This window comes from Anomaloglossus baeobatrachus, chromosome 8 (genome assembly GCF_048569485.1).
Source record: "Anomaloglossus baeobatrachus isolate aAnoBae1 chromosome 8, aAnoBae1.hap1, whole genome shotgun sequence".
In the NCBI taxonomy this organism is placed as follows: domain Eukaryota; kingdom Metazoa; phylum Chordata; class Amphibia; order Anura; family Aromobatidae; genus Anomaloglossus; species Anomaloglossus baeobatrachus.
The window spans coordinates 230,943,827-230,970,143 of NC_134360.1; the positions used below are offsets into that span (position 1 = coordinate 230,943,827).

Consider the following 26,317-nt stretch of genomic DNA (forward strand, 5'->3'; position numbering starts at 1 on the left):
GTTTGACAGGAGCCGTCCCGATGGAAGACTATGGAAGAACCCCCAGTTACCATATATTACTGGCCTGAGGTAAGCCATTGGCTTCAGAGTTGTCCTGAGTGCAGTCAAGCTTTCAAGGTGATGATTGTGGAGACTTTTTCTCAGAATGCGGCCACATTGTCTTCTAGAAGTGTATCTTGGGGGCCCCATCGTGGCGCAGACGTCTGGGATCTAGAATGCAGCCGTACTGCATGAGACATTAATGTTTTATCTTGGAAAGTTCTTCCAATCGTCTTGTTTTCCCAGTAAAGACATCTATAGAAAAAAGGGTCCATCTGACCAACTGCATCCACCCCTCTCAAGAAGCCGATCCATGGCCTCTGCTGCACAACACCTCATAGTTCACAGCAATCTGACCAGGAATCGGGAGAAATTCTTATAAACCCAGATCTTCTACCCTGAGTGATGGACACTGCAGCGCCTGTCTAATCAGGTGAAGACCACAGTATACGGCAGTAACGGAGGTCCCTGGTGTATGACGCCTCTGTACAGTAACAGTATATGACCCTATACATCCTTGTGTGTACATGCATCTTAACAGTTCATACTTGACTTTTTTGCAATAGATTGCTGCTGGATCCATTCTAATGGATGATTACTGGACACGTGACCTAGGCCTTACCCGAAGGAACGCTCCATCCCAATCAGGACATCGCCTGAAGCACTGAATGTATGGAGACCAATGCCTCCAATCACTGCTGGAATTTAGGGAATGCACACGTGGAGTTGTTTGGAGCGAATGTCAAATGATTAAAAGATTTTCCATTGAAATCTGTTGTAAAGTGTGTGTGTGTGTGTGTGTGTGTGTGTGTAATAATAATTTCATTTATATAGTGCTATTAATTCCACAGCGTTTGGCAATACTGTCCCCATTCGGGCTCACAATCTAGAGTCCCTGTCTGTATGTCTTTGGAGTGTGGGAGGAAACCCACGCAAACACGGGGAGAACATACAAACTGCTTGCAGATATTGTCCTTGGTGGGATTTGAACCCAGGACCCCAGGGCTGCAAGACTAGTGCTAACCACTGAGCCACCGTGCTGCCAATATGTATTATATTATATTATTTATATATTACACACACTTAGAGCACATTGTATGATCAGTTGCTTTTTTTCAGAAATAATGACATCTTTGTTCAACAGGTTTTGTTTAAAGGGAACCTGTCATCAGAAATTTCGCCCAAAAGCTAAAAGATTCCCCCTCTGCAGCTCCTGGGCTGCATTCTAGGAAGGTCCCTGTTATTATTGTGCCCCCTGTGAGACCAAAATAAAGACTTTATAAAGTTCTACCTTTTTGTATGCAGCTTCTGTAAATCTGTCACGGGGGCGGGCTCTCTGCCGTCCGTTATTTTGCCCCCTGGTCCTGTATGCCGCCCCCATCGCTCCTTTCCATATCTGATGCACCGCCCACTGCTCCAGCCATCCCCGCGCATGCCCAGTGCCAGTCTCACAGGACTGAGCAGTGTGACCGCTGGTGACGTGTGCGCAGGCAAGTGATTATGGGCGGGACTGTGACTGTTATCAGCAAGTACCCGCCCATAATCTCGTGAGCGCGCAAACCTCTCCAGCGGTCACACTGAGCTCAGTGTAGATGCTAGACTGTATGGGCTGCTTCCAGGGATGACGTCCCTTTGTCATGTGATAGTATTTTGAACACGCCCCTATCACATGACAAAGGGACGTCATCCCTGGAAGCAGCCCATACAGTCTAGCATCTACTCTGAGCACAGTGTGACCGCTGGAGAGGTTTGCGCGCTCACGAGATTATGGGCGGGTACTTGCTGATAACAGTCACAGTCCCGCCCATAATCACTTGCCTGCGCACACGTCACCAGCGGTCACACTGCTCAGTCCCGTGAGACTGGCACTGGGCATGCGCGGGGATGGCTGGAGCAGTGGGCGGTGCATCAGATATGGAAAGGAGCGATGGGGGCGGCATACAGGACCAGGGGGCAAAATAACGGACGGCAGAGAGCCCGCCCCCGTGTCAGATTTACAGAAGCTGCATACAAAAAGGTAGAACTTTATAAAGGCTTTATTTTGGTCTCACATGGGGCACAATAATAACAGGGACCTTCCTAGAATGCAGCCCAGGAGCTGCAGAGGGGGAATCTTTTAGCTTTTGGGCGAAATTTCTGATGACAGGTTCCCTTTTAAGGGGTGCACCATGCCACTAGAACAGGGTTTTCCAAAAGACCCAAAGTTTATCAACCTAAAACCTTTTATTTTGCCCAAAATGTAATGCTGATAATTAGAGAACAGCAATGACTGTAGCACAGAGAGATGATCAGTGAATGTTCTGCAGGAAACAGTCACAATCAGTAGGACGTGTATAGGTCGTTGCTGTGAATGACTTCAGCACATCTGCGGCCACAGGACATCACTAGTCTCTCACACTGCTCTGGTTGGATTTTGGTCCACTCTTCTTCCTGTCACTTCCACAGTTCTTTTACTGTTGTGGGTTTCTTGGCCATAACTTTGTCACCAAGGATTTTCCAGAGGTTTTCTATTGGGTTTAGATCAGGACTGTAGGCTGAGGCCATTTCATTGTTTCCGGGAGCTGTTTTCCCCGTTTTGCTGTGTGACAGGGGGCATTGTCCAGCATGAAAATTGCTGCTGATTGAGTGATGAACGCAAGTAAGGAACCACGTGTTGTGGAGAAGGTTCTGATCCACACTTTCTGTCACTCTGCCATGTAGCTGTATGAGAGGTCCACCTCCTGTAGAAAACATTCCCCAAACAATGACACTTCCTCCACCGCTTGTCACTGACTTCTTTACCCACTTTGGATTCAGTCTTTCCCCAGTTTGTTGATTAACATGTTGTTTCCTATCTGATCCAAATAAATTAAACTTGCTTTCATCACTAATATGAACTGTGGACCAGTTTTCCTCTGTCCCCACAACATGCTCTTCACCAAAGCGGAGTCTAGCCTTGTAATGATTATTTCTGCCAATGAGAGGCTTGATCACTGCAGAGTATGCTTTCAGTCCAAATGCTCTTAAACGTCGTGGCACTGTATAACGAGACAGATCCTTACCCTGTTCAGTGCTGGGCTGGCGAGCAATTCCAGCTGCAGTGTTGAAAAGATTACCCTGGAGATTCTCTGCATTATCCTTTTCTCTTTAATTTGTCTTTAGAGGGTGACCAGCCTTCTTGGGGCACTTGAAAGAGTTTGAGGTGTTGTAAAGATGCTATTCTAGAAATCATAGACTTGGAATGACCAACTTTTCTTGCTATGGCTGATAGGGTCACCTCTTTGGCCTTCATCTGGACAACGTGCTGCCGGAGGGTTTCAGTCACTTTGGAACGACACACCATTTTTGCAAAGTCAGTGCAAACTAAAATGCATGGAAAATGCAAACTAAACACTGTACAATTAAAAATAAACTGGTTGAAATCACCATCCTCAAAGACATCAAAAAGTCTCCAAAACTGTTTCGGGAAATGGAAAGGTTCAAAAAAATGTTCAAAGGAAGAGCATTTCCTAAAGAGATTTCCACTAGAAAATTTGTAGTTTTTGACATCCTCAAAAATGACTGCACTCACATAACCTTAGGAGGCAGTGGCCTGTGTGGATTGCAGCCTCCTGATGAGATGTTAATGACTGTAATGTAAAATGGTTCTGTGGGCCCTGTATAAATATAGGGTCCCCAGTAATCTGCGCCTGTGTATAGTGAAATATGGGGTCATTGTTTGGCATGCACCAAGGTGACATTGAATGCGGGAGCTCACGACTTCATATCATATTCACCCACAAGTCATCGCAGATCACGAATCTAATGACTCCTATTCACAATGTCCGTTTCCTAGTTTGGGTCGTAATTTGAGGCCGGATTACATTCTCATGAGAAATCCGAGGTTGTCACCCAGCTTTCCCAGATTCCAGAATGTCAAATCTGGCTCTTTGTATAGTTGTGTAGATATCTGTCTTTCTGCATTTAAATAGGATATCACCAGGTCAGAACTGTCCAGTTTTTTTTTTGTTTTTTTTTCTCCTATTTCATTCTCACTGTTTCACTTTTTTTTTTTTCATTGTTTTTACATAAAGATGCGAAGATATGGGCTTTTTAATTTTAGTACCGATTTTGAAGGTCTTGCAAGTGGGCATGGCTCGCAGGGTTATTATTCAGAAGTTAATGCCATGCCCCCCCCCCTCCCAGGCCTCCTGTGAGGCTGCGCGTAACCCCCCCCCCACCCACCCAGGGCCTCCTGTGAGGCTGCGCAATGGGGGCCTCCTGTGATACTGCGCGTACCGTCGCCACCCAGGGCCACCAGTGAGGCTGCGCGCCCCCCCCCCCTTGAGGGCCTCCTTTTGAGGCTGCACGTCCCCTGAGGGCCTCCTTGAGGCAACTCCTTCTTTGAAAAGATTAAAAAAAGTAGCTGCAAATAAAAAGGGCCTATATCTCTAGAGTTATGAAACGTAGGAAAAAGATGAGGCGCAAAAGCGCAATATGGTCTTATCCGATGATAAAGGACAGTAATGTACAGGGAATAGCTCACATGGTGCAGTTTTGTGTATCGCACAAGGGAAAAGCTTAACATTTTCATCTGCTGCAGACCCATGTGTTAAAGCGTTGAAATACCAGAGAAGTAACAGTATGTAGGTCGCTAATAAATATCAGTTGATGATAAAACCGCATCGTCTGCTTTGTATCCTGGATGATTCTCTCGGATCTCCAGTGCAGACGACCATCTATTATTATTTTCCGGGATTTATGAACATGGATACTCAGGCTCGGGACAGTAACGTTCACTTCTGACCCTGTGGCCGGTCTGTTAGTGACGTTGGTCCAGATGTGCAGAACGTTTCCCGTCCCCTTATAAAGACCATGTCTCTGCAGATCACCGAGGCGTCGTCACCTCAAATAGCATCTGATCCTCGGCACATTCCTGACCCGCAGACTCACACTCATGTTACAGCCATAATTATCCGTGTACAGCAGATGTGATGTAGCTGCACCGTGTGTGCGCCGCGCCGGCTGATCACAGCGGGGAATAATGGCGCTCTGTTCTGTCTTTCAGGTTCCCCTCCTCACTATGTGTTGGACTTGGCCAGGTCAGTAAGAAGCCGCCGCTTGTGCTTCCTCCTCCCCGTGACGTTGCGGTGCTAACACTGGACGCTCTTGTTCCCGCAGATGCTGGCGACGGTGGTCGTGCTCTGGGTGGGAAAGGCTCTGAGGGTGGTGCACTTCCCAGACATCGACCGGCACATACCTCGGAAGGTAAAATAAAGGCAGCAAGAAACCTTTTTTTTTTTCTACTGAATCTTTTCCCATTTATTTATTTTTTTTTTTTTACTAAATTATCCAGTTAACAGTTTTCTTTATTGAAGGTCCACTTCTTGTAATAGCGCCCCATCATTGGAAGGTGACCGGATGATGTCAATTTTGCATTTATTTTAAAAAATCTTTACACTGGGATGTGACGTTTTCTGTACCATAGATGGCTTTTCTCTTGCATGAAATAATGAAATGTATTGTGGTTTGTTTTTTTTTTTTTTTTGTTTTTAATTTTTGTCCTGATGAAGGAGGAGACTTGATTATCAGAAACACATTGACAAATAAAAAAAAAAAAAAACCAAACCCACTTCACCATCCTTGGATCAGTCAAGCCACAGTGCATTTTTTTTTTTTTCCCCTTTCATCTTCCCATTCAGATCATGAAATGGCTGATAACAGAGAACAATAGATGCAGTAATCTGCTTAGTAAATACAGATAAACCTTGGGTTTGGCACAGATTAGAGGGGCTCTGTTCTCCTAATCTCTGTCCAGGGGCCCAGCTCCTCAGAGTGGGGGTGGGGAAGATTCGGGGCCTCTTGTACATAAGGCCTGGAATCTGATCTAAGATGCGGCTCGGTGCGTTAAAGACGTCGTGGAGGAATTAGTATTTTTTTCTGAGATGACATCTGGCAGAAGGAAATCCCGATATCTTTATTTAATGGAGCATTTTCCTGCAGCGGTTTCTACTCCTTCCATTATATGAGGCCGATGTCTCCACTGGAGGACGGTCGACTGCGCGGGGACTTGGCTTATGCTCCACTTTACTCCATGATACCGTCACTATCCATGGGCTATTCCAGACAGTAATGGTGGGCCATAGACCCTCTGATGTCAGAAGATGGCACCATGATTGGTTGGATCTGTTGGCAAATATCTAGCACAGTCTTAAAGGGGTATTCTGATTTTAGAAAACTCACCCTCCCCAGGTCCAGCACTTAGTTTCCACCTCTGCTTCCGGTGTCTATTACTGTCTGCAACGTCAATGTCCTGTCACCAGCGCTGCAGTCAGTCATTGAGCTCAGTGGCAATGCACAAGACTGACTGCAGCGCTGCTGACATGACTATTTTTTTTTTTTTAATTATAATAAACTGCACCAGAGGGAAGGGGTTTTCTGAAACTGGAGAATTTCTTTAACACTTCATCGTGGGGTCTCGTGCCTTATTCCTTTTCCCAACAAGTCAGTAGCTCATTGTCATAGGTAAGAGCACTTACTCATTGAAGGGTAACTAGACTAAGGGGTACTTCTCGCATAGTGAGATCGCTGCGGAGTCACGGTTTTTGTGACGTACCAGTGACCTCATTAGCGATCTCGCTGTGTGTCACACTAAGCAGCGACCTGGCCCCTGCTGTGAAATCGCTGATCGTTACACACTGCTTTGGTTCATTTTTTGCTCGTTGCTCTCCCGCTGTGAAGCACACATCGCTGTGTTTGACAGCGAGAGTGCAACAATCTGAATGTGCAGGGAGCTGGCGTCTGGAAGCTGCGGACCCTGGTAACCAAGGTACACATCGGGTAACTAAGCGAAGTTCTTTGCTTGGTTACCCGATATTTACCTTGGTTACTAGCGTACGCCGCTCTCAGGCTGCCAGTACTGGCTCCCTGTACATGTAGCCAGAGTACACATCGGGTAACTAAGCGAAGTACTTTGCTTAGTAAGCCGATGTGTACCCTGGCTACGAGTGCAGGGAGCCAGCGCTAAGCGGTGTGCGCTGGTAACCAGGGTAAATATCTGGTAACCAAGCAAAGCATTTTGCTTAGTTACCTGATATTTACCTTGGTTACCAAGCGCAGCATCGTTTCCACGAGTCGCTGGTGGCTGGTGAGATCTGTCTGACAGCTCACCAGCGACCATGTAGCAACGCACCAGCGATCCTGACCAGGTCATATCGTGGTCGGAATCGCTGGTACGTTGTTTAGTGAGACTGTACCCTAAGGCCTTGTGCACATGGTGCAATTTTTGGTGCAGTTTGTGGCCCAAATCTGCATGTCAATCCTTATCCCAGCAAAGTCTATGAGAATGCTGAAGTGCTATGCGCACGTTGCTTCTTTTTTCCTTGCAATTTTGAGTGCAGAAAAAAAGAAGCATGTCATATTATTATTATTATTATTATTATTATTATTATTATTATTATTATTATTATTATTATATTTTTTTTTTTTTTTTTTCCCTGCATTTTTCAGGCCTTCCAGCTATTGACTTTATGGAAAAAAAAAGCATGGCACAAAAACAACAAAAAAACTGCATGCGTTTTTGGTGTTTTTTTTTGTTTTTTTTTTTTGTCAAAAGGTGCAAAAAATTACTGCACCAAAAAACTCAGTGTGCGCACAGAGCCTTAAAGGGAATCTGTGACCAGGTTTTTGCTCCCCCATCTGAGAGCAGCATAATATAGGGGCAGAGACCCTAATTCCAGCGATGTCACTTACTGAGCTGTTTGCTGTCATTTTGATAAAATCAGTATCTTCTTTCCTGCAGATCTAGCAGTTATACAGAGCCCATGAATATGCTGGACTACCTGCAGCATGCCAAGTAGTCCTGTAATGATGATCTCCTGCTGATTAAGCAAAACTACACTAAGTAGCCTAGTAAGTGACATATTGCTGGAATCGGGATCTCTGCCCCTACATTATGCTGTTCTCAGGTGTTAAAAACCTGGTTACAGATTCACTTTAAGGCTATGTGCCCACGCTGCGGAAAATGCGCGGAATTTGCTGCGGATTTTTCTCGGAAATTCCGCGGATTTTTCAAAAATCTGCAGCACAGCTACTCCCCAGCCATTTCTATGGCATTTGGGAACTGCTGTGCCCACGCTGTGGATTTTTCCGCAGCGGAAATAATGCGGATTTCCCTGTGGAAAAATCAGCAGCATGTCAATTATTCCTGCGGATTTACCTGCGGATTTTGCCCATGCAAGTGAATGTCAAAAAAAGTAAAATCCGCGTCAAATCCGCTCCTATGCAAAGGTACGGATTCCGGGGGAATGCTGCGGATTTAGCTGCAGGAAAATACGCGGATACAGAGTCCCATGGGTACATAGCCTAAACATCTTTTTATGTTATGGCCCCTGAGCAATACTAATGGCGGGGGGATGAAATTCTGGAGACGTCCACCGACCGCTCAAACCAAAGTGGATGAATCACCCTGGGTGATGATCAGGCTCAAAACATAAAAAGACCCCGACTTTCTATCTGCTCTACTCAATCACACCCGAGCGTTTCACTCTCCACATTCCTCTGAATTGTTGTGGCTGATATCTTGGGACACTTCTGATTCTCCCCTCTATATTTAGGGAGTCTCCTTTTGGAGATCATACACTTGGCTCCTATTGAAGTCAATGAAACTCATGGACTCCCAACAGGTCTTCGGACAATCTTTTAAATTAAAAAAAAAAAAAAATTGCAACTTTTTTCCGTGAAGAAAACTTTCCTCCTTTGCCGACCTTGCAGATGGGTCGGGACCTCCCTATTTACCCTGGAATGTGATCTGGGGCTTTTTTCCTGCCTGGAGGCCCACACCCTTATGTACATAACCACAGGGAGCCCATTGTCTCCACTGGCCTTGTAGATATGTAGATGCCGCCTGCTGCTCTGTATTGATGGCCGGCGCCCCCTGCAGACGACAACACCTGCACACAATAGACAAGGTGACAATGGAGGGCCTGTCCCCGCGCCTGTCCCCACGCCTGTGGCATTTATTGGGACTTTGTACTTTTATTCTGAGCCTTGGAGGTGTCCTTATCCCAGTCCAGACCCGGGCCATGGTTTCTGTATAATGTTCAATTGTGGTGGAAATGACTCCCAGCAGGATGTGCGGAGATGCTGGGGGTGACTGTTTCAGTGCATCAGATTGTCGTCTTCACCAGTATAGTTAACCCCTTTCCCTCCAGGTCCCGCGCACCGTACGGTGCGATCTGGGGAGCGGTCTGTAAACCGGCATAAGTTTTTAGCACCGTTTATATGGCCGGTATGTAATATCTGTATAGAGAAGCCGGATTTGTCATGTCTCCACTTTCTATACAATCTGTGGGTCCCGTATATTTTATTTTTTTATGCACAGGGTGGTCCAAAAGTAGGTGGTGAGAAAATAGCATGGTGTACAGTGAAACTGACTCAGTTGCCCTTAGCAACCAATCAGATTCCACTTTTCATTCTTCACAGACGCTTTGGAAAATGAAAGGTGGAATCTGATTGGTTGCTAAGGGCAGCTGAGTCAGTTTCACTTTACACCACGTTATTTTCTGTCCACCTACTTTTGGACCACCCTGTATATAAAAAAATAAAATATGGGAGCCACAGATTGTATTTGGCCCGATATAATTTGTTATGTCTCCACTTTGTTATATTATATTATACTAATATAATAATTTGGCGTTGAAATGGTTCTTTCAAAGTAAGTCTTCTGCTCCCGGCCTTGTACTCTCCTTCCTTTCTACTTCTGTTGCTCTGGCCGCTCTCTGGCAATTTGTGATCTACTGGCAGCTTCAGTGTTTTATAGAGCCAGCGGTCACAACTCAATACAAGTCTATGGGAGCCTCGTCCTGGCCCTCGTAGAGATGTATTGGGAGCTTGTGACGCAACTCCTGACTTTTGGCTAGTCAGAAGTTAGTTACACGATGGCGCTGAAAAAGCAAAAAGCTGGAGGGTGAGTATAATGCCAGGGTCTTGGATTTAAAGCCCCACTCCAACACTGAAAAATAATATATAAAATGCTGACGTGGATCTTTTAAGGTTAAGTTCACATGTCCAGTAATCATTCGACAGAACGGATTCTGCAAAGATTCTTGGGCAAAAAAGTTGTGCAAACATAACTGTTTTTTGTCTGCTTTTAAATAACCAATTTCAGCTTGATCCGTGTGGGGTTGTTGTTGTTTATTTTCTTTTTTTTTTAACAAAAAAACCCTGGGATCCATTCACTGATCACAATTTATCTTCCATTTGAAACTGATCCAGTAAGAAAGGAAAAAAAAAACAACAAAAACTGATCCTTCACAAATGTAAGAAAAATGGATGGCTAATTAACTGATCAATTTTCCATAGACTTCTACGTTAACACATTCCATCTGGATCTGTTTTTTATTTAAAAACAGAGAAAGTTCTGTCTGCACAATGGATTTCTGCTGGATCCGATCTAATGGATGATCACTGGACGTGTGAACTCAGCCTAAATCTGCATCTTTCACACACCAGTCTGAATAGTCTGCGGCCGATGATCCCAGCGGGAGATGAATATTCACTTTATATTGTCTTAGTCATTTGTCTTTTCTATAATCTATGTTCTTATTTTCCAGACTTTTCCGCTACCTCTCCTGTATTTTGGAAATCAAATCACGGGATTGTTCAGCACAAAAGCGCTAAAGTAAGAGCGACCCCCCCCCCCTTCCCCTTCCCGCTGCACTCGATATTAGATTAAATTGTGACACCCCCCCCCTCCTCCCACTTCAAGAAACCTGTGCAGGAGCATTTTCTAGATCCGCTTTATATGGCTCCTTCTCTCATTTTGTTTAATTGTTTTCAACATTTATTATTGTGGACCAAAAAGGTTTTTTGTTTTGTGTGGTTTGTGTTTTTTTTCCCTTGTGCATTTCTGATTGGCGTCCATCATTGAGGGATGTTTTATGGCGTTTCTGTAGATTCCCATGGAGCTCAATTCACTCTCTGAGCAGAAGTGAATGGGTCTCGTGATCAGCAATTCTGCCCGTGCGTTTTTTTCAGTCCTATGATATGACCGAGTGATAAGTTAGGAATGAATGATTACGCAGATACAGCCGTGTCTACGCGGATTAAGGCAGAGTAGTTTGTCACTGAGCCCCCTATGATCACCCAGCTTCCCTGGGATCCTGAATGGTCACAAATATCCTAATTTTGCATTTCCTTGAACCATAAACCAATAAAATCACCTTTTTATGAAAGGAAAAGAATAACAAATCGCTGACTTCTCTCTTCGCAGTCTCCCCATGTTTACTGTTCTCCGACGCTTTTCCATCCTGTTTACAATGATGGCGGAAGGATTCTTACTCAAGTGAGTGCCGGGTATTAAAGGATATGTATGTATACGGTATGGCTATGTGGGTATATGGTATGGATATGTATACAGTATGGATACATTATGTATACAGAGATGACTATGTATATGCATATGTATGTATACGGTATGGCTATGTATATTATTATTTATTATAGCGCCATTTATGCCATGGCGCTTTACAGTGAAAGAGTGTATACATACAACAATCATTAACAGTACATAACAGACTGGTATAGGAAGAGAGAGGATCCTGCCCGCGAGGGCTCAGTCTATAGGGAATAGGTGAGGACAGAGCTGGTTGCGCAGTGGTGTACTGGACTGAGCGTTCCAGAGTATGGGGGAGGCACGGGAGAAAACTTGTACGCGATTGTGGGAAGAGGAGTAGAGAAGGAGATCTTGTGAGGATCTGAGGTTGCGTGCATGTAGGTACCGGGAGACTAGGTCACAGATGTAGAGGGGAGACAGGTTGTGGATGGATTTGTATGTCATGGTTAATGTTTTGAATTGGAGTCGTTGGGCAATGGGAAGCCAGTGAAGGGATTGGCAGAGTGGCGAGGCTGGGGAGTAGCGAGGGGAGAGGTGGATTAAGCGGGCCGCAGAGTTTAGGATAGATTGGAGGGGTGCAAGAGTGTTGGAAGGGAGGCCAGAGAGCAGGTGGTTGCAGTAATCGAGGCGGGAGATGATGAGGGCATGCACTAATGTTTTTGCTGATTCTTGGTTAAGGAAAGCACAGATCCGGGAGATATTTTTGAGTTGTAGTCTGCATGAGGTGAAGAGGGCTTGGATGTGTGGCTTGAAGGATAGAGCAGAGTTGAGGGTTACTCCAAGGCAACGAGCTTGTGAGACTGGGGAGAGTGAGCAACCATCAAGTTTGATGGAAAGGCTTCTTGGAGGGGATGAGTGAGGAGGAGGAAAGACAATGAACTCTGTTTTGTCCATGTTAAGCTTTAGGAATCCGCGCAGAGAAGAAGGATGAAATAGCAGACAGACATTGTGGAATTTTGGTTAGTAGAGAGGTAATGTCGGGTCCAGAGAGGTAGATCTGTGTGTCATCGGCATAGAGATGATACTGGAAGCCGTGGGACTCTTATGAGCTGTCCCAGGCCGAAGGTGTAGATGGAGAACAGCAGGGGTCCTAGAACTGATCCTTGGGGGACACCAACAGATAGGGACCGAGATGAGGAAGTGGTGTGAGAATGGGAGACGCTGAAAGTTCGGTCTGTTAGGTATGAGGAGATCCAAGATAGGGCCAAGTCTGTGATGCCCAGAGATGAGAGAATCTGTAGTAGGAGGGAATGGTCTACTGTGTCGAAGGCAGAGGACAGGTCCAGGAGGAGGAGGACAGAGTAGTGTCGCTTGGCTTTGGCGGTTAGTAGATAATTGGTGACTTTGGTTAGGGCAGATATGTATATGGTAGGGATACCTATGTATACAGAGATGGCTATGTATATGCATATGTATACAGATATGGCTCTGTTTGTACATGGGGGCTGATACTTGATCGGGGGTGACCACTAAACGCCATCCTGTACTTTTCACGTCATGCTATTGGCTTGTATTGGCACACTGCGACAACTAGGAGTAAATCCGCGTTTGGTACCCCTGGCTCAGCCACGCTTCTATGGGCACCGCTTACATCTAGGCCATGCAGGGGGTCGTTATCCGCGCTGGATCAGTGGGGGATGAAGTGGTACCAAACCGCCATTAACAGAAACGTGGCGTCGTGTTTTGCCTTTCAAAGCCATCGGCACCACCAGAGTAACTGTTTGCTAAAAATAATATATATATATATATATTTATATTTATTTATTTTATATATATATATGTATGTGTGTGTGTGTGTGTGTGTGTGTGTGTGTGTATATATATATATTTATATATTTGTATGTATATATGTGTGTGTGTGTGTGTGTGTATATATATATATTTATATATTTGTGTATGTGTGTATGTATGTGTGTGTGTGTATATATATATATATATATATATATATATATATATATATATATATATATATATATATATATATATATATATATATATATATATATATATATATATATATATATATATATATATATATATATATATATATATATATATATATATATATATATATATATATATATATATATAAATTTCTTCATCGTTCCTTATGGGAGACCCAGACCATGGGTGTATAGCTAGCGACCTCCGGAGGACACACAAAGCACTACACTCAAACGTGTAGCTCCTCCCTCCGGGCTATATACACCCCCTGGATGACAATCTACCCAGTTCAACGCTTTGTGTTTCAGGAGTATACACAGGCTCTTTCCAAGTCGTTTGCCGATTCCATGGGGCAGCTGTCCCAGACGCTGCTGTCTATGCATCAGCCTCCCTCTCAGGGTGTCTCTGCGGCTCCGAGCTCTGCAGAGCCCTCAGAGCAGGTCCTAGGACCCCGTCCCCCTAAACGGAGACGCACGGACCCTTCTCCTTCCTCGTCCCACGGCTCTGATTCACAAGCCGAGGTGCAGGGCGAGGAAGATTCCTTTACTGTGGGCTCAGACGCTGCCTCTATGTACCCCATTGATTTGTCTGGGGTGATGCGGACGTTAGTGACTTGATTGCGTCCATTAACTCCGTACTGAACCTCAACCCACAGGAGTCAGAGGATCAACCCTCTCTGGTAGAGGTACACCAGTTTACCTCTCCTAAGAAACCTAGGAGTATGTTTTTTAACCACTCCAGCTTTCAGACCACTGTTAACAAGCCTAGGGCCTGTCCTGACAAACGTTTTCCGAAACGTAGTTCAGATGACCGTTTCCCGTTTCCACCGGAGGTAGTTAAAGACTGGGCCCAGTCCCCAAAGGTGGACCCTCCAGTGTCCAGAATCTCAGCCCGCACAGTAGTTGCGGTGGCCGACGGCACTTCTCTTAAGGATCCCACTGACCGCCAGGTTGACCTTCTGGCCAAGTCTGTATTTGAGGCGGCAGGAGCCTCCTTCTCTCCGTCTTTTGCGGCGGTGTGGGCTCTTAAGGCTATCTCTGCCTCTCTGGCGGAGATTCATTCCCTTTCCAGGGACTCTATTCCTGAGATGGATGCCTTAACTTCCCGAGCTTCGGCTTTTGCGTCCTACGCCATGTCTGCCATCCTGGAGGCTTCTCACCGCACGGCAGTGGCTTCCGCTAACTCCCTCGCGATCCGCAGGATCTTGTGGCTTCGAGAGTGGAAAGCGGACGCTTCCTCTAAGAAGTACCTTGCGAGTCTCCCCTTTACTGGGTCACGGCTGTTTGGGGAACAGCTGGATGACATAATTAAGGAAGCTACTGGCGGGAAGAGTACTTCCTTGCCACAAGCTAAAGCCAAGAAACCTACCCAGGGCAGGAACCAATCGAGGTTTCGTTCCTTTCGTTCCTCTAACTGGTCATCCTCTAAGCCCACAGTCTCGTCCACTACCGCCAAGGATCGCAAATCCAACTGGCGCGCAAAGCCGCGTCCTCAAAAGACCGGAGGAGCCGCTGCCACCAAGGCAGCCTCCTCGTGACTATCTGGCCGCGCCAGCAACGTCCTTGGTCGGGGGCAGGCTCTCCCACTTTGGCGACGTGTGGTTGCAACACGTCGCCGATCAGTGGGTGCGGGATATCATCACCCACGGCTACAGGATACCTTTTTCCTCCAGCCCGCCAAACAGATTTTTTCTGTCCACCCCCCCCCTGCTCCAAAGCCGCCGCCTTCTCTCAGGCCGTGGCATCCCTGCAGACCAACGGTGTAATTGTTCCGGTCCCCGCCCGGGAACGGTTCAGAGGTTTCTACTCAAACCTCTTTCTAGTTCCCAAAAAGGACGGTTCCTCCCGGCCCATCCTGGATCTCAAGCTTCTCAACAAGCATGTTCAGGTGCGGCACTTTCGCATGGAATCTCTAAGATCGGTCATTGCCTCAATGACCCAGGGAGATTTTCTGGCATCCATCGACATCAGAGATGCCTATCTGCATGTGCCTATTGCGGTTTCACACCAGCGCTGGCTACGCTTTGCGATCGGAGAGGAACATTTCCAGTTCGTGGCTCTTCCCTTTGGCTTAGCCACGGCCCCCCGAGTGTTCACCAAGGTGATGGCAGCAGTGGTTGCGGTCCTGCACCTCCAGGGGTTGGCAGTGATTCCTTACCTGGACGACCTTCTAGTCAAGGCCTCATCCAGTGTAGACTGTCAGCGGAGTGTCTCGCTCACTCTCGCCACTCTAGTCCAATTCGGGTGGCTTGTCAACCTCCCCAAGTCGACTCTGACCCCGACCCAGGTACTTTTGTACCTAGGGATGCAATTCGAGACGCTGCCGGCACTTGTCAAGTTGCCCTTAGTCAAACAGCAGTCCCTTCGTCTGGCAGTGCGCTCTCTGCTGAGGCACCGCCGTCATTCCATCAGACATCTCATGCAGGTGCTGGGTCAGATGGTGGCGTCCATAGAAGCGGTTCCCTTTGCCCAGTTCCATCTGCGTCCCTTGCAGCTGGACATTCTCCGCTGTTGGGACAAGCGGATCTCTTCTTTGGACAGGCTGGTGGCTCTGTCATCACAGGCCAGGAACTCCCTTCAGTGGTGGCTTCAGCCCCTCTCCCTTTCACAGGGACGGTCCTTCCTGACTCCGTCCTGGGTGATCCTCACCACGGATGCCAGTCTCTCCGGCTGGGGAGCGGTGTTTCTCCATCACCGAGCACAGGGCACTTGGACTCCGTCCGAATCGGCCCTCCCGATCAATGTGCTGGAGATCAGAGCCGTGTTTCTAGCTCTCCTAGACTTTCACCACCTATTGGCGGGCAAGCACATTCGGGTTCAGTCGGACAACGCGACAGCGGTTGCCTACATCAATCACCAGGGCGGGACTCACAGCCGTCTGGCGATGTTGGAGGTTCAACGAATCCTCCAGTGGACGGAGGACTCAAAGTCCACCATATCCGCAGTCCACATCCCAGGCGTGGAAAACTGGGAGGCCGATTATCTCAGCCGTCAAACCGTGGACGGCGGCGAGTGGGCACTGCATCCGTCAGTGTTCAGGTCAATTTGCCGCAAGTGGGGCACTCCGGAAGTAGATCTAATGGCTTCCCGGCACAACAAGAAGGTTCCGGTTTACGTGGCTCGCTCCCACGATCCTCAAGCCTTCGCAGCAGACGCACTGGTTCAGGATTGGTCTCAGTTCAGTCTGGCCTATGTGTTTCCCCCTCTGGCGCTATTGCCCAGGGTTCTGCGCAAGATCCGAATGGAGGGCCGTCGAGTAATACTCATTGCTCCGGACTGGCCCAGGCGAGCCTGGTACCCAGACCTGCTCCGCCTGTCCGTAGGGGTGCCGTGGCATCTTCCGGACCGCCCAGACCTTCTCTCTCAAGGTCCGTTCTTCCGCCAGAATTCTGCGGCTCTCAGATTGACGGCGTGGCTCTTGAGTCCTGGATCCTGACGGCTTCAGGCATTCCCTCTGAGGTCATCTCCACCATGACTCAGGCTCGGAAGTCTTCCTCGGCTAAGATTTACCACAGGACTTGGAAAATTTTCCTGTCCTGGTGTCGCTCTTCCGGCCATGCTCCTTGGCCGTTCGCCTTGCCGACCATCCTGTCTTTTCTACAGTCGGGTCTACAGTTGGGTCTGTCCCTCAATTCACTTAAGGGACAGGTGTCGGTTTTGTCGGTATTGTTCCAGCGGCGTATCGCCCGACTGGCTCAGGTGCGCACCTTCATGCAGGGCGCATCTCACTTCATTCCTCCTTACCGACGACCCTTGGATCCCTGGGACCTTAATTTGGTCCTCACGGCCTTACAGAAACCCACTTTTGAGCCTTTCAGGGAGGTTCCTTTGTCTAGACTTTCACAGAAAGTTGTCTTTCTAGTAGCCATAACTTCTCTCAGGAGAGTTTCTGATTTTGGCTGCGCTCTCTTCGGAATCCCCCTTTTTGGTGTTTCACCAAGACAAGGTGGTTCTTCGTCCGACTCCGGACTTTCTCCCTAAGGTGGTGTCTTCCTTCCACCTTAACCAGGACATTTCATTGCCCTCTTTTTGTCCGGCCCCTGTGCATCGCTTTGAGAAGGCGTTGCACACCTTAGATTTGGTGCGGGCGCTCCGAATCTGTGTCTCGCACCGCAGTTTTTCGGCGGTGCACCTCACTTTTTGTGCTAACCACGGGTCAGCGCAAGGGCCTTTCGGCGTCTAAACCGACCTTGGCTCGTTGGGTTAGGTCGGCTATCGCCGATGCCTACCAATCTTCTCAGGTGCCTCCCCCGTCGGGGATTAAGGCGCACTCGACCAGAGCTGTCGGTGCCTCCTGGGCTTTCAGGCACCAGGCTACGGCTCAGCAAGTGTGTCAGGCTGCCACTTGGTCCAGTCTGCACACTTTTTCTAAGCACTACCAAGTGCATGCTCATGCTTCGGCAGATGCGAGCTTGGGCAGACGCATCCTTCAGGCGGCTGTCGCCCATTTGTGAAGTTAGGTTTTGCCTACTTCTCCGTTTCGTTTTTTCCCACCCATGGACTGCTTTGGAACGTCCCATGGTCTGGGTCTCCCATAAGGAACGATGAAGAAAAAGAGAATTTTGTTTACTTACCGTAAATTCTTTTTCTTATAGTTCCGACATGGGAGACCCAGCTCCCTCCCTGTTGCCTGTTGGCAGTTTTTTTGTTCCGTGTGCTTCACTGCTGTTGTTAGTAGACAGAGTGCTGGTTTTGCCGAGTTTTACTCTATCTCTACTTATGGGTGGATGTCCTCCTTCAGCTTTTGCACTGAACTGGGTAGATTGTCATCCAGGGGGTGTATATAGCCCGGAGGGAGGAGCTACACGTTTGAGTGTAGTGCTTTGTGTGTCCTCCGGAGGTCGCTAGCTATACACCCATGGTCTGGGTCTCCCATGTCGGAACTATAAGAAAAAGAATTTACGGTAAGTAAACAAAATTCTCTTTATATATATATATATATAAATTTTTTGTCTTTTTTTAAATTGCAAGCAGATCCCATCTCTTTCAACAATTGCTAAGAAAAAAAACTGAGTGTGCAGCTCCGTAGACAGGAGCACAGAGGTCCGGCCTGAGCGTGCTCACTGAGTGTGTGCTCCTGTCTACAGCTGCTCGGGGGTGGGGGGGTTTAGAGAGATGGGAGGGGATCTCCTAACACAAATTCCCACTGATCTGCTCCAAATTGAAAAATGGAGCAAAAATGTAGTTACAGTTTAAGAATTTTAACCTATTCCTAACAGGTTTATTTAATTTGGAAACACTACATAAAAAAATTCTGTGCTGTATTGTATCGTTCCAATGGGCCCAAATCTGCATTAAGCCCCTGTGAGGCAAATCCCGGGATATGAAGATGAATTATGACTCCAGTCATAATCCCTCATCACTCCCTGGCAGTGCCCCCTCCCTTCTTGTTCTCAGTGTTCCACTTACACCTCCATGGCCATGTCCTGTGATATGGAAATTAGGTGGCTTGGGGACAATGGACACAGGATGACTCCCTGCCGTGACCCTGTAGTGGGGGCTGCTAGCTAGTTAGCAAGGCTATGGAAATAGCCAGACAGAACGACTCCAGTAAAAAATGGTTCATATCTCGCAAGCCATATTTCCGATAAATATGGCAACCATAAAAATGGTGTCTCCGCATGCGGACGATGCCGGCACACCCTTTTTATGGGAGCAGGACATTGGGAAATGCCCCAGGCGTGATATCAGCCAATGGGGAACTGGCAGACAGGTCATGAGTCCCCTCGTTCTGTAGCTAAATTCATAACTGTCACAATGAGAGCATTGGCGTCCGCCTACGACGCTCCCAGGCAAAGTTATGGCCCATATTCCATGTTGTGGATTGTCCATAACTCAAGCCAGGGGTGGAGCAGTGCTCCCTCTGAGGTCACTAAGGTAGGAGGGGACCTGGATTTGCCCAGGTTGATAACCCTACTTCGGCCATTTTCCAGTGTTCTTTCGCTGGGGGTCACGTGCAGGAAACATCTGTGGGAGTTCCTAGAAACCTGGTCTACAGCGCCCCCCTGTGGCCAGACGCACAAGGTAACTGATTGAATTGCATACCTGTTGTAAACCATGCTTTATCTGTAACTGTACTCTGACCTATGTATATTCTGTAGATTCCCTATTGTATATATTGTAGTTTCTAGTGTGCTTTGGGCTGATTAAATTATATAATTAATCTTGGGCTGTTCTGTTATCTCGATCTTGAATCCCACGTCTGTGTGTTCGGCTAATAGTTACCGTAAATCGGTTGGTGGCAGCGAATTGTGCCAAGGATTATTGTGGGGAGGCCAGTGAGATTCGGGGAGATTTTATATATTCCGCCCGCGGAGGTCGGGGGAATATATACCTTACTCTCACCGGGGACCCTTCAATAATCGGCATAAGTAGTATAGCGGCCTCCTTGCTTATGGTCGGGCAATTCCATAATTGGCCTGACTATAAGAGGGGCGCTAGAGAGCGCGTCACGTGCTCTGTCTGTCGCTCTCGCTCTTCACGCGCTGCCTGCCGCTCTCGCTCCGCAGCCTCACGCTCTGCGTGCCGCTCCGCAGCCTCAGCGTCACGCGCTGCCTGCCGCTCTGCCCTGCGCTCTGCCAGGAGTTCCTTGTAGCCCTTCTGGTCTCCAGCCTGGAGAAGGGCCATAGCCATTTGAAGAAGGCTATCCGAGCCTCCCAGGCTCGGTGGAATGGCACGTGGTGATCTGCGGCACGCTGCAGAGCTAGGCGATTCACTGTCCCTTTCAGAGCGGAGGGCTGGCATCTGGCTCGTTGAGGAACCTTGGGTGAGCTCCTCCTCATCTTGTCCAGCAGTGCCAGGTTGCGCAATGTCCTCGGCAGAACGGTTTTCTGGTGTCGAGCTCCTGGAGGACTCGTGGGCAAGGCACCTTAAAGCAGATGCTTAAGATGTTGGTCGACTCCCATGGGCGTGACTGGGAGCGGTATCTCCCACACCTGTTATTTGCTTACCGGGAGGTTCCACAGGCCTCAACAGGATTCTCACCGTTTGAGCTCCTGTACGGGCGACGTGTGCGGGGCCCCCTGGCTCTGGTGAAAGAGGCTTGGGAAGGGGATTTGGCCACCCCTGGAGTGTCGGTTATCGAGTATGTCATGCGCTTCCGGGACAAAATGCAGGCCTGGACGCAACTGGTACACGACAATATGGCTCAAGCCCAGGCCGATCAGAAGCGTTGGTACGACCAGAACGCTTGTGAGAGGACCTACCAAGTGGGTCAAAAGGTGTGGGTACTGGTCCCCGTACCACAGGACAAGCTTCAGGCAGCCTGGGAAGGCCCATACCTCGTGTACCAGCAGCTCAACCCTGTGACGTACCTGGTCACCCTGGACCCTGCCCGTGGAAGGCGGAAGCCCTTCCATGTGAACATGATGAAGGCACATCATGAGCGGGAGGCATGTGCGCTCCCCGTGTGCAACCTGCCCGAGGAGGGAGAAGCGGAAACCCTCTTGGATATGCTAGCCCAGGTTAGGGCAGGCGGATCCATTGAGGATGTGGAGGTTGGCCACCAGCTCTTGGAGGACCAACGGTCCCAGCTGTGGGTCACCCTACACCCCTTCCGGGGGTTGTTTACCAACCAGCCCGGAAGGACTGACTTGGCTGTCCATCACGTGGACACTGGGGATCATCCCCCGATCCGGCGTTCAGCATATCGGGTCTCCCTGGAGGTGCAGCAACACATGCGCCAGGAGATTGACGAGATGCTGAAGCTGGGGGTGATCCAGGCATCCAACAGCGCTTGGGCCTCGCCTGTAGTCCTCGTCCCTAAGAAGGACCGAACCACTCGGTTCTGCGTGGACTACAGGGGGCTCAATGCGGTCACGGTCGCCGATGCGTACCCAATGCCACGCATCGATGACCTGCTCGATCAGTTGGCCGGGGCTCAGTACCTGACCATCATGGATCTGAGCCGGGGATATTGGCAGATCCCCCTGACTCGCAAGGCCAGGGAACGCTCTGCCTTTATTACCCCATTTGGACTGTACGAGTCCACGGTGATGCCATTCGGGATGAGGAATGCCCCTGCCACTTTCCAGCGGATGGTCAACACCCTGCTCAAGGGACTTGAAGGGTACGCGGCCGCGTACCTGGATGACATTGCCGTCTTCATTCCCACCTGGGAGGACCACCTAGAGCATCTAGCACAGGTGCTCAGGCGGATCCACCGGGCAGGTTTGACCATCAAGCCGGGAAAGTGTCAGCTGGCCATGAGCGAGGTCCAGTACCTCGGTCACCGGGTAGGTGGGAGAACACTGAAGCCCGAGCCTGAGAAAGTGGAAGCCATCGCATCCTGGCCCACCCCCAGGACCAAGAAGCAGGTGATGTCCTTCTTGGGGACCGCTGGGTACTATAGGAGGTTTGTTCCATGCTATAGTAGCCTGGCAAAGCCCTTGACGGACCTCACCAAGAAGAAGCTGCCCTCTGCAGTCGATTGGACAATGGACTGCGAGACAGCCTTCCGGGCCCTAAAGGACGCCCTGTCCAGCCCGCCCGTGCTACAGGCAGCCGACTTCACGCGGCCGTTTGTAGTACAGACCGACGCCAGTGACTTCGGCCTCGGTGCGGTGCTCAGCCAGGTGGACTCTGCGAGCCAAGAGCACCCAGTCTTGTACCTGAGCAGGAAGCTGTTACCAAGGGAAGTTGCCTATTCCACGATGGAGAAGGAGTGCCTGGCCATAGTGTGGGCCCTGCAGCGTCTGCAACCCTATCTATACGGGCGCCACTTCATCGTGGAGACGGACCACAATCCCCTCAGCTGGTTGCACACCGTCTCTGGGACGAATGGGCGATTGTTGCGATGGAGCCTTGCGCTCCAGCAATACAACTTCACCATTCGCCACAAAAGGGGCCGTGACCACGGTAACGCAGACGGGCTGTCCCGACAAGGAGAGGTCGCGGACGGGCGCACGGGGGAACACCGGAGTGTGCTGCCCCCTAGCGCCCTCAAAAGGGCGGAGGTGTGAGGCAAATCCCGGGATATGAAGATGAATTATGACTCCAGTCATAATCCCTCATCACTCCCTGGCAGTGCCCCCTCCCTTCTTGTTCTCAGTGTTCCACTTACACCTCCATGGCCATGTCCTGTGATATGGAAATTAGGTGGCTTGGGGACAATGGACACAGGATGACTCCCTGCCGTGACCCTGTAGTGGGGGCTGCTAGCTAGTTAGCAAGGCTATGGAAATAGCCAGACAGAACGACTCCAGTAAAAAATGGTTCATATCTCGCAAGCCATATTTCCGATAAATATGGCAACCATAAAAATGGTGTCTCCGCATGCGGACGATGCCGGCACACCCTTTTTATGGGAGCAGGACATTGGGAAATGCCCCAGGCGTGATATCAGCCAATGGGGAACTGGCAGACAGGTCATGAGTCCCCTCGTTCTGTAGCTAAATTCATAACTGTCACAATGAGAGCATTGGCGTCCGCCTACGACGCTCCCAGGCAAAGTTATGGCCCATATTCCATGTTGTGGATTGTCCATAACTCAAGCCAGGGGTGGAGCAGTGCTCCCTCTGAGGTCACTAAGGTAGGAGGGGACCTGGATTTGCCCAGGTTGATAACCCTACTTCGGCCATTTTCCAGTGTTCTTTCGCTGGGGGTCACGTGCAGGAAACATCTGTGGGAGTTCCTGGAAACCTGGGTACAGCGCCCCCCTGTGGCCAGACGCACAAGGTAACTGATTGAATTGCATACCTGTTGTAAACCATGCTTTATCTGTAACTGTACTCTGACCTATGTATATTCTGTAGATTCCCTATTGTATATATTGTAGTTTCTAGTGTGCTTTGGGCTGATTAAATTATATAATTAATCTTGGGCTGTTCTGTTATCTCGATCTTGAATCCCACGTCTGTGTGTTCGGCTAATAGTTACCGTAAATCGGTTGGTGGCAGCGAATTGTGCCAAGGATTATTGTGGGGAGGCCAGTGAGATTCGGGGAGATTTTATATATTCCGCCCGCGGAGGTCGGGGGAATATATACCTTACTCTCACCGGGGACCCTTCAATAATCGGCATAAGTAGTATAGCGGCCTCCTTGCTTATGGTCGGGCAATTCCATAATTGGCCTGACTATAAGAGGGGCGCTAGAGAGCGCGTCACGTGCTCTGTCTGTCGGTCGGGAGGTATAAAGGAGGGGTGACCCCCACTTGTTACCCCCCGATTGTGACGTACTGGTAGCCAGCGCGGGGGATTTCTGAGTGACCCCCCCGGTGGTTTGTGACAGCCCCCCACCTATGATTATCACGGATGACGTCTTCATTATCCACACACCCAGCAAAGTCTTGTGCATGCAGCAGAGCAAAATGCTCTTTCCTGGGTTCTCTGTGCAAGGTGGGCAACTGGATGATGTAAAACAGCGCCCCCTGGTGGTATACATGTGACATTATCAGAGGTCATCATAAACTTATTTGTATAGACATACACCAAAAGCTTTCTGCCTAACAATCCCTCCGAAGTCGCTGCCCCTGATCTTGCAGAGTTTTGCAATGTTTATTCACTAACACTTTGTTGCACCTTTTTATAGTTAAATATTTTTGCATCAGTATAACGTACGTTTGGTTATTTGCACAGGAAAACGTTTTCTCGTAGCATTCAGATGACCGTATTCGCCATGATAATCGGAGCCTTCATCGCTGCCAGGTATCTATTTATTAAAGGAATATTATACTGTCATATGGAGAAGTCAGGAAGAGTTGTCAAGTTGGTTGAGAGGGGTGCAGTTACTTTTTCTGCTGCTCAGCTGGGACTCTGGCTTTACTTAGTCTAATGTGTTTAGATTTATTTTCTTTTTTTTCCCTCCCATTTTTCTGTAGTTCTGATTTGGCGTTTGACCTTGAAGGGTACATATTTATCCTGGTCAATGACGTCCTAACGGCGGCCAATGGTGCATATGTGAAGCAGAAGTTGGATTCCAAGGTGAGGGGTTGGCGGTATTATAAGAAATGCAAAAATAGGACTGCCTCCTCGTCCTCATAGGCTGCTGCCACCCATGGCCATATATACATTTATATATATATATATGTGTGTGTGTGTGTGTGTGTGTGTGTGTGTGTGTGTGTGTGTGTGTGTGTGTGTGTGTGTGTGTGTGTTATATAATATATAATATATATATATATATATATAATCTCCATCTCAGGATATATTACAAAGTTTCTTATTCTCATGTGTACTATTGATTTATGCAATAAAAATTAATATGATGGTTACTCTTTAACCTAATCTAATACTCCTGCTACAGAGATTGTTTTTTTTTTTTTTTTTTATTTTTGTGTGCGGTTTTCGCCTTTTTGTTATGGAACGAGTGAAATGTGCAACACATTCTGTACGGAGCACGTGCGGATTCTGCAACAGATATACTGTGGGATAAATCTGCACCAATTATGCAACATAGGGGCATCCGATCAGCTATGAGGGCTCTGGATTAGGGCTTTTTAGCATTCAACGTATGTAGGCAAACAACCTACCAAAATTTACCAAAATATGAACCTTCTGATTGTACCTGTGTAATAAATTTTATATCAGATGTTGATTTATTTTTATTTACTACTTTTTTTTTAATTCATTTTTATATATTTTTGACTTTTCAGGAACTTGGAAAGTACGGTCTCCTGTACTACAATGCATTATTCATGATTGTACCCACTTTGGCAATTGCATATGTGACCGGTGACATCCAGAGGGTAAGGAGGGGGGAAAATGTAAACCTCAATCCTAATTGGTCTGTGGGAAATATCTTGTTCCTCTATTGATATCTGCAGGAAGGGATGATACAGTTCTGCAGATTGGTAAATGCAAATCATTGAGCCTTACAAGCTCTGCATTGCAGCCGCTATAAATGCAGGGAAGACGCAGCTCTGGTCTGTGCTGCCCTGGCGGTGACGAGCCCGGCGGTGCTGCCCTGGCGGTGACGAGCCCGGCGGTGCTGCCCTGGCGGTGACGAGCCCGGCGGTGCTGCCCTGGCGGTGACGAGCCGGCGGTGCTGCCCTGGCGGTGACGAGCCGGCGGTGCTGCCCTGGCGGTGACAAGCCGGCGGTGCTGCCCTGGCGGTGACGAGCCGGCGGCGCTGCCCTGGCGGTGACGAGCCGGCGGCGCTCCTTAGGAGCCGACTTTTCCCATCCAGGTCCTGTTTGCTTCGCTGTATATGCAGGAGAATGGCAGCTTTGTGCGTTGGGGTCAGGGGTGCGGGGTCTGCAGTATACGGCTGCTGTGTATCTGCTGCTAGCGGGGATAGCACAGGCTGCTGAACAAAGCACTTCTGACTGGAGGTAAAAAGAGCAGAGGGGAACCTTCTCTGCCATTTAATCTCCTCCTGAATGAAAACTGTCACTTTTGTGATTCACGCTCCTTTTGTCACAGAATGATTTATATCACTTTTGCAATTATGTAGCGCTCAGAATATATTTGGATCTGCAGGGAAATTGCTGGGAAGTCGAGGCACGAGTTGTTACAATCCCAGTTTTATGGTTCCTGGACCTAGCCTGGTCGGAGAGCTCTACCCATACAATGGTGCCGCAGCAATTTCTCGGGGATTTATTGGGGGTCACTGATGGATCTGGGGGGGGGCATGTTGTGGACATAGCCCCCTCTGTATGACTGTGTGCACATTTCTTAATCCTGCATTGACGTCTTGCTCTTTATTCCTCAAGGCTGTGGAATATGAAGACTGGAACGACCCCATCTTTATCTTCCAGTTTACACTTTCCTGTGTAATGGGGTAAGTCAACGACTGTGATATAATCTGTATTGGATTGTAACATAAATTGCTTTTCTAGGACTGGATGAATCAGATTAAAGGGGCTCAGTCAGTACGGAATGACTGGTCAAACCAAGCACAAATGCTCAGTGCATCAAAGGCAGGAGCAAAAATTGAATTACACCCTCCTCCTGCTTATTGTCAATCAATCTCTTAACTTTTCTGATTCTATGTAGCCAGAGGGGGTGGAGATAGATGTAACACCAGCCGGTGGAAGGTGTAGCT

At 48.3% G+C, this 26,317-nt stretch overlaps 1 protein-coding gene across 1 annotated transcript in view; it reads left to right on the forward strand.

The window, feature by feature from the left end:
* The window catches only part of SLC35D1 (solute carrier family 35 member D1), a 37,634-nt gene that overhangs the window by 5,577 nt on the left and 5,740 nt on the right, over window positions 1-26,317 (forward strand). Inside the window, exons 2-9 of the mRNA XM_075321138.1 lie at window positions 5,066-5,099; window positions 5,179-5,265; window positions 10,611-10,678; window positions 11,270-11,341; window positions 23,911-23,979; window positions 24,153-24,255; window positions 24,927-25,019; window positions 25,986-26,053. Coding sequence (XP_075177253.1) covers window positions 5,066-5,099; window positions 5,179-5,265; window positions 10,611-10,678; window positions 11,270-11,341; window positions 23,911-23,979; window positions 24,153-24,255; window positions 24,927-25,019; window positions 25,986-26,053 — 594 coding nt within the window. The remainder of the gene's footprint in view (window positions 1-5,065; window positions 5,100-5,178; window positions 5,266-10,610; window positions 10,679-11,269; window positions 11,342-23,910; window positions 23,980-24,152; window positions 24,256-24,926; window positions 25,020-25,985; window positions 26,054-26,317) is intronic.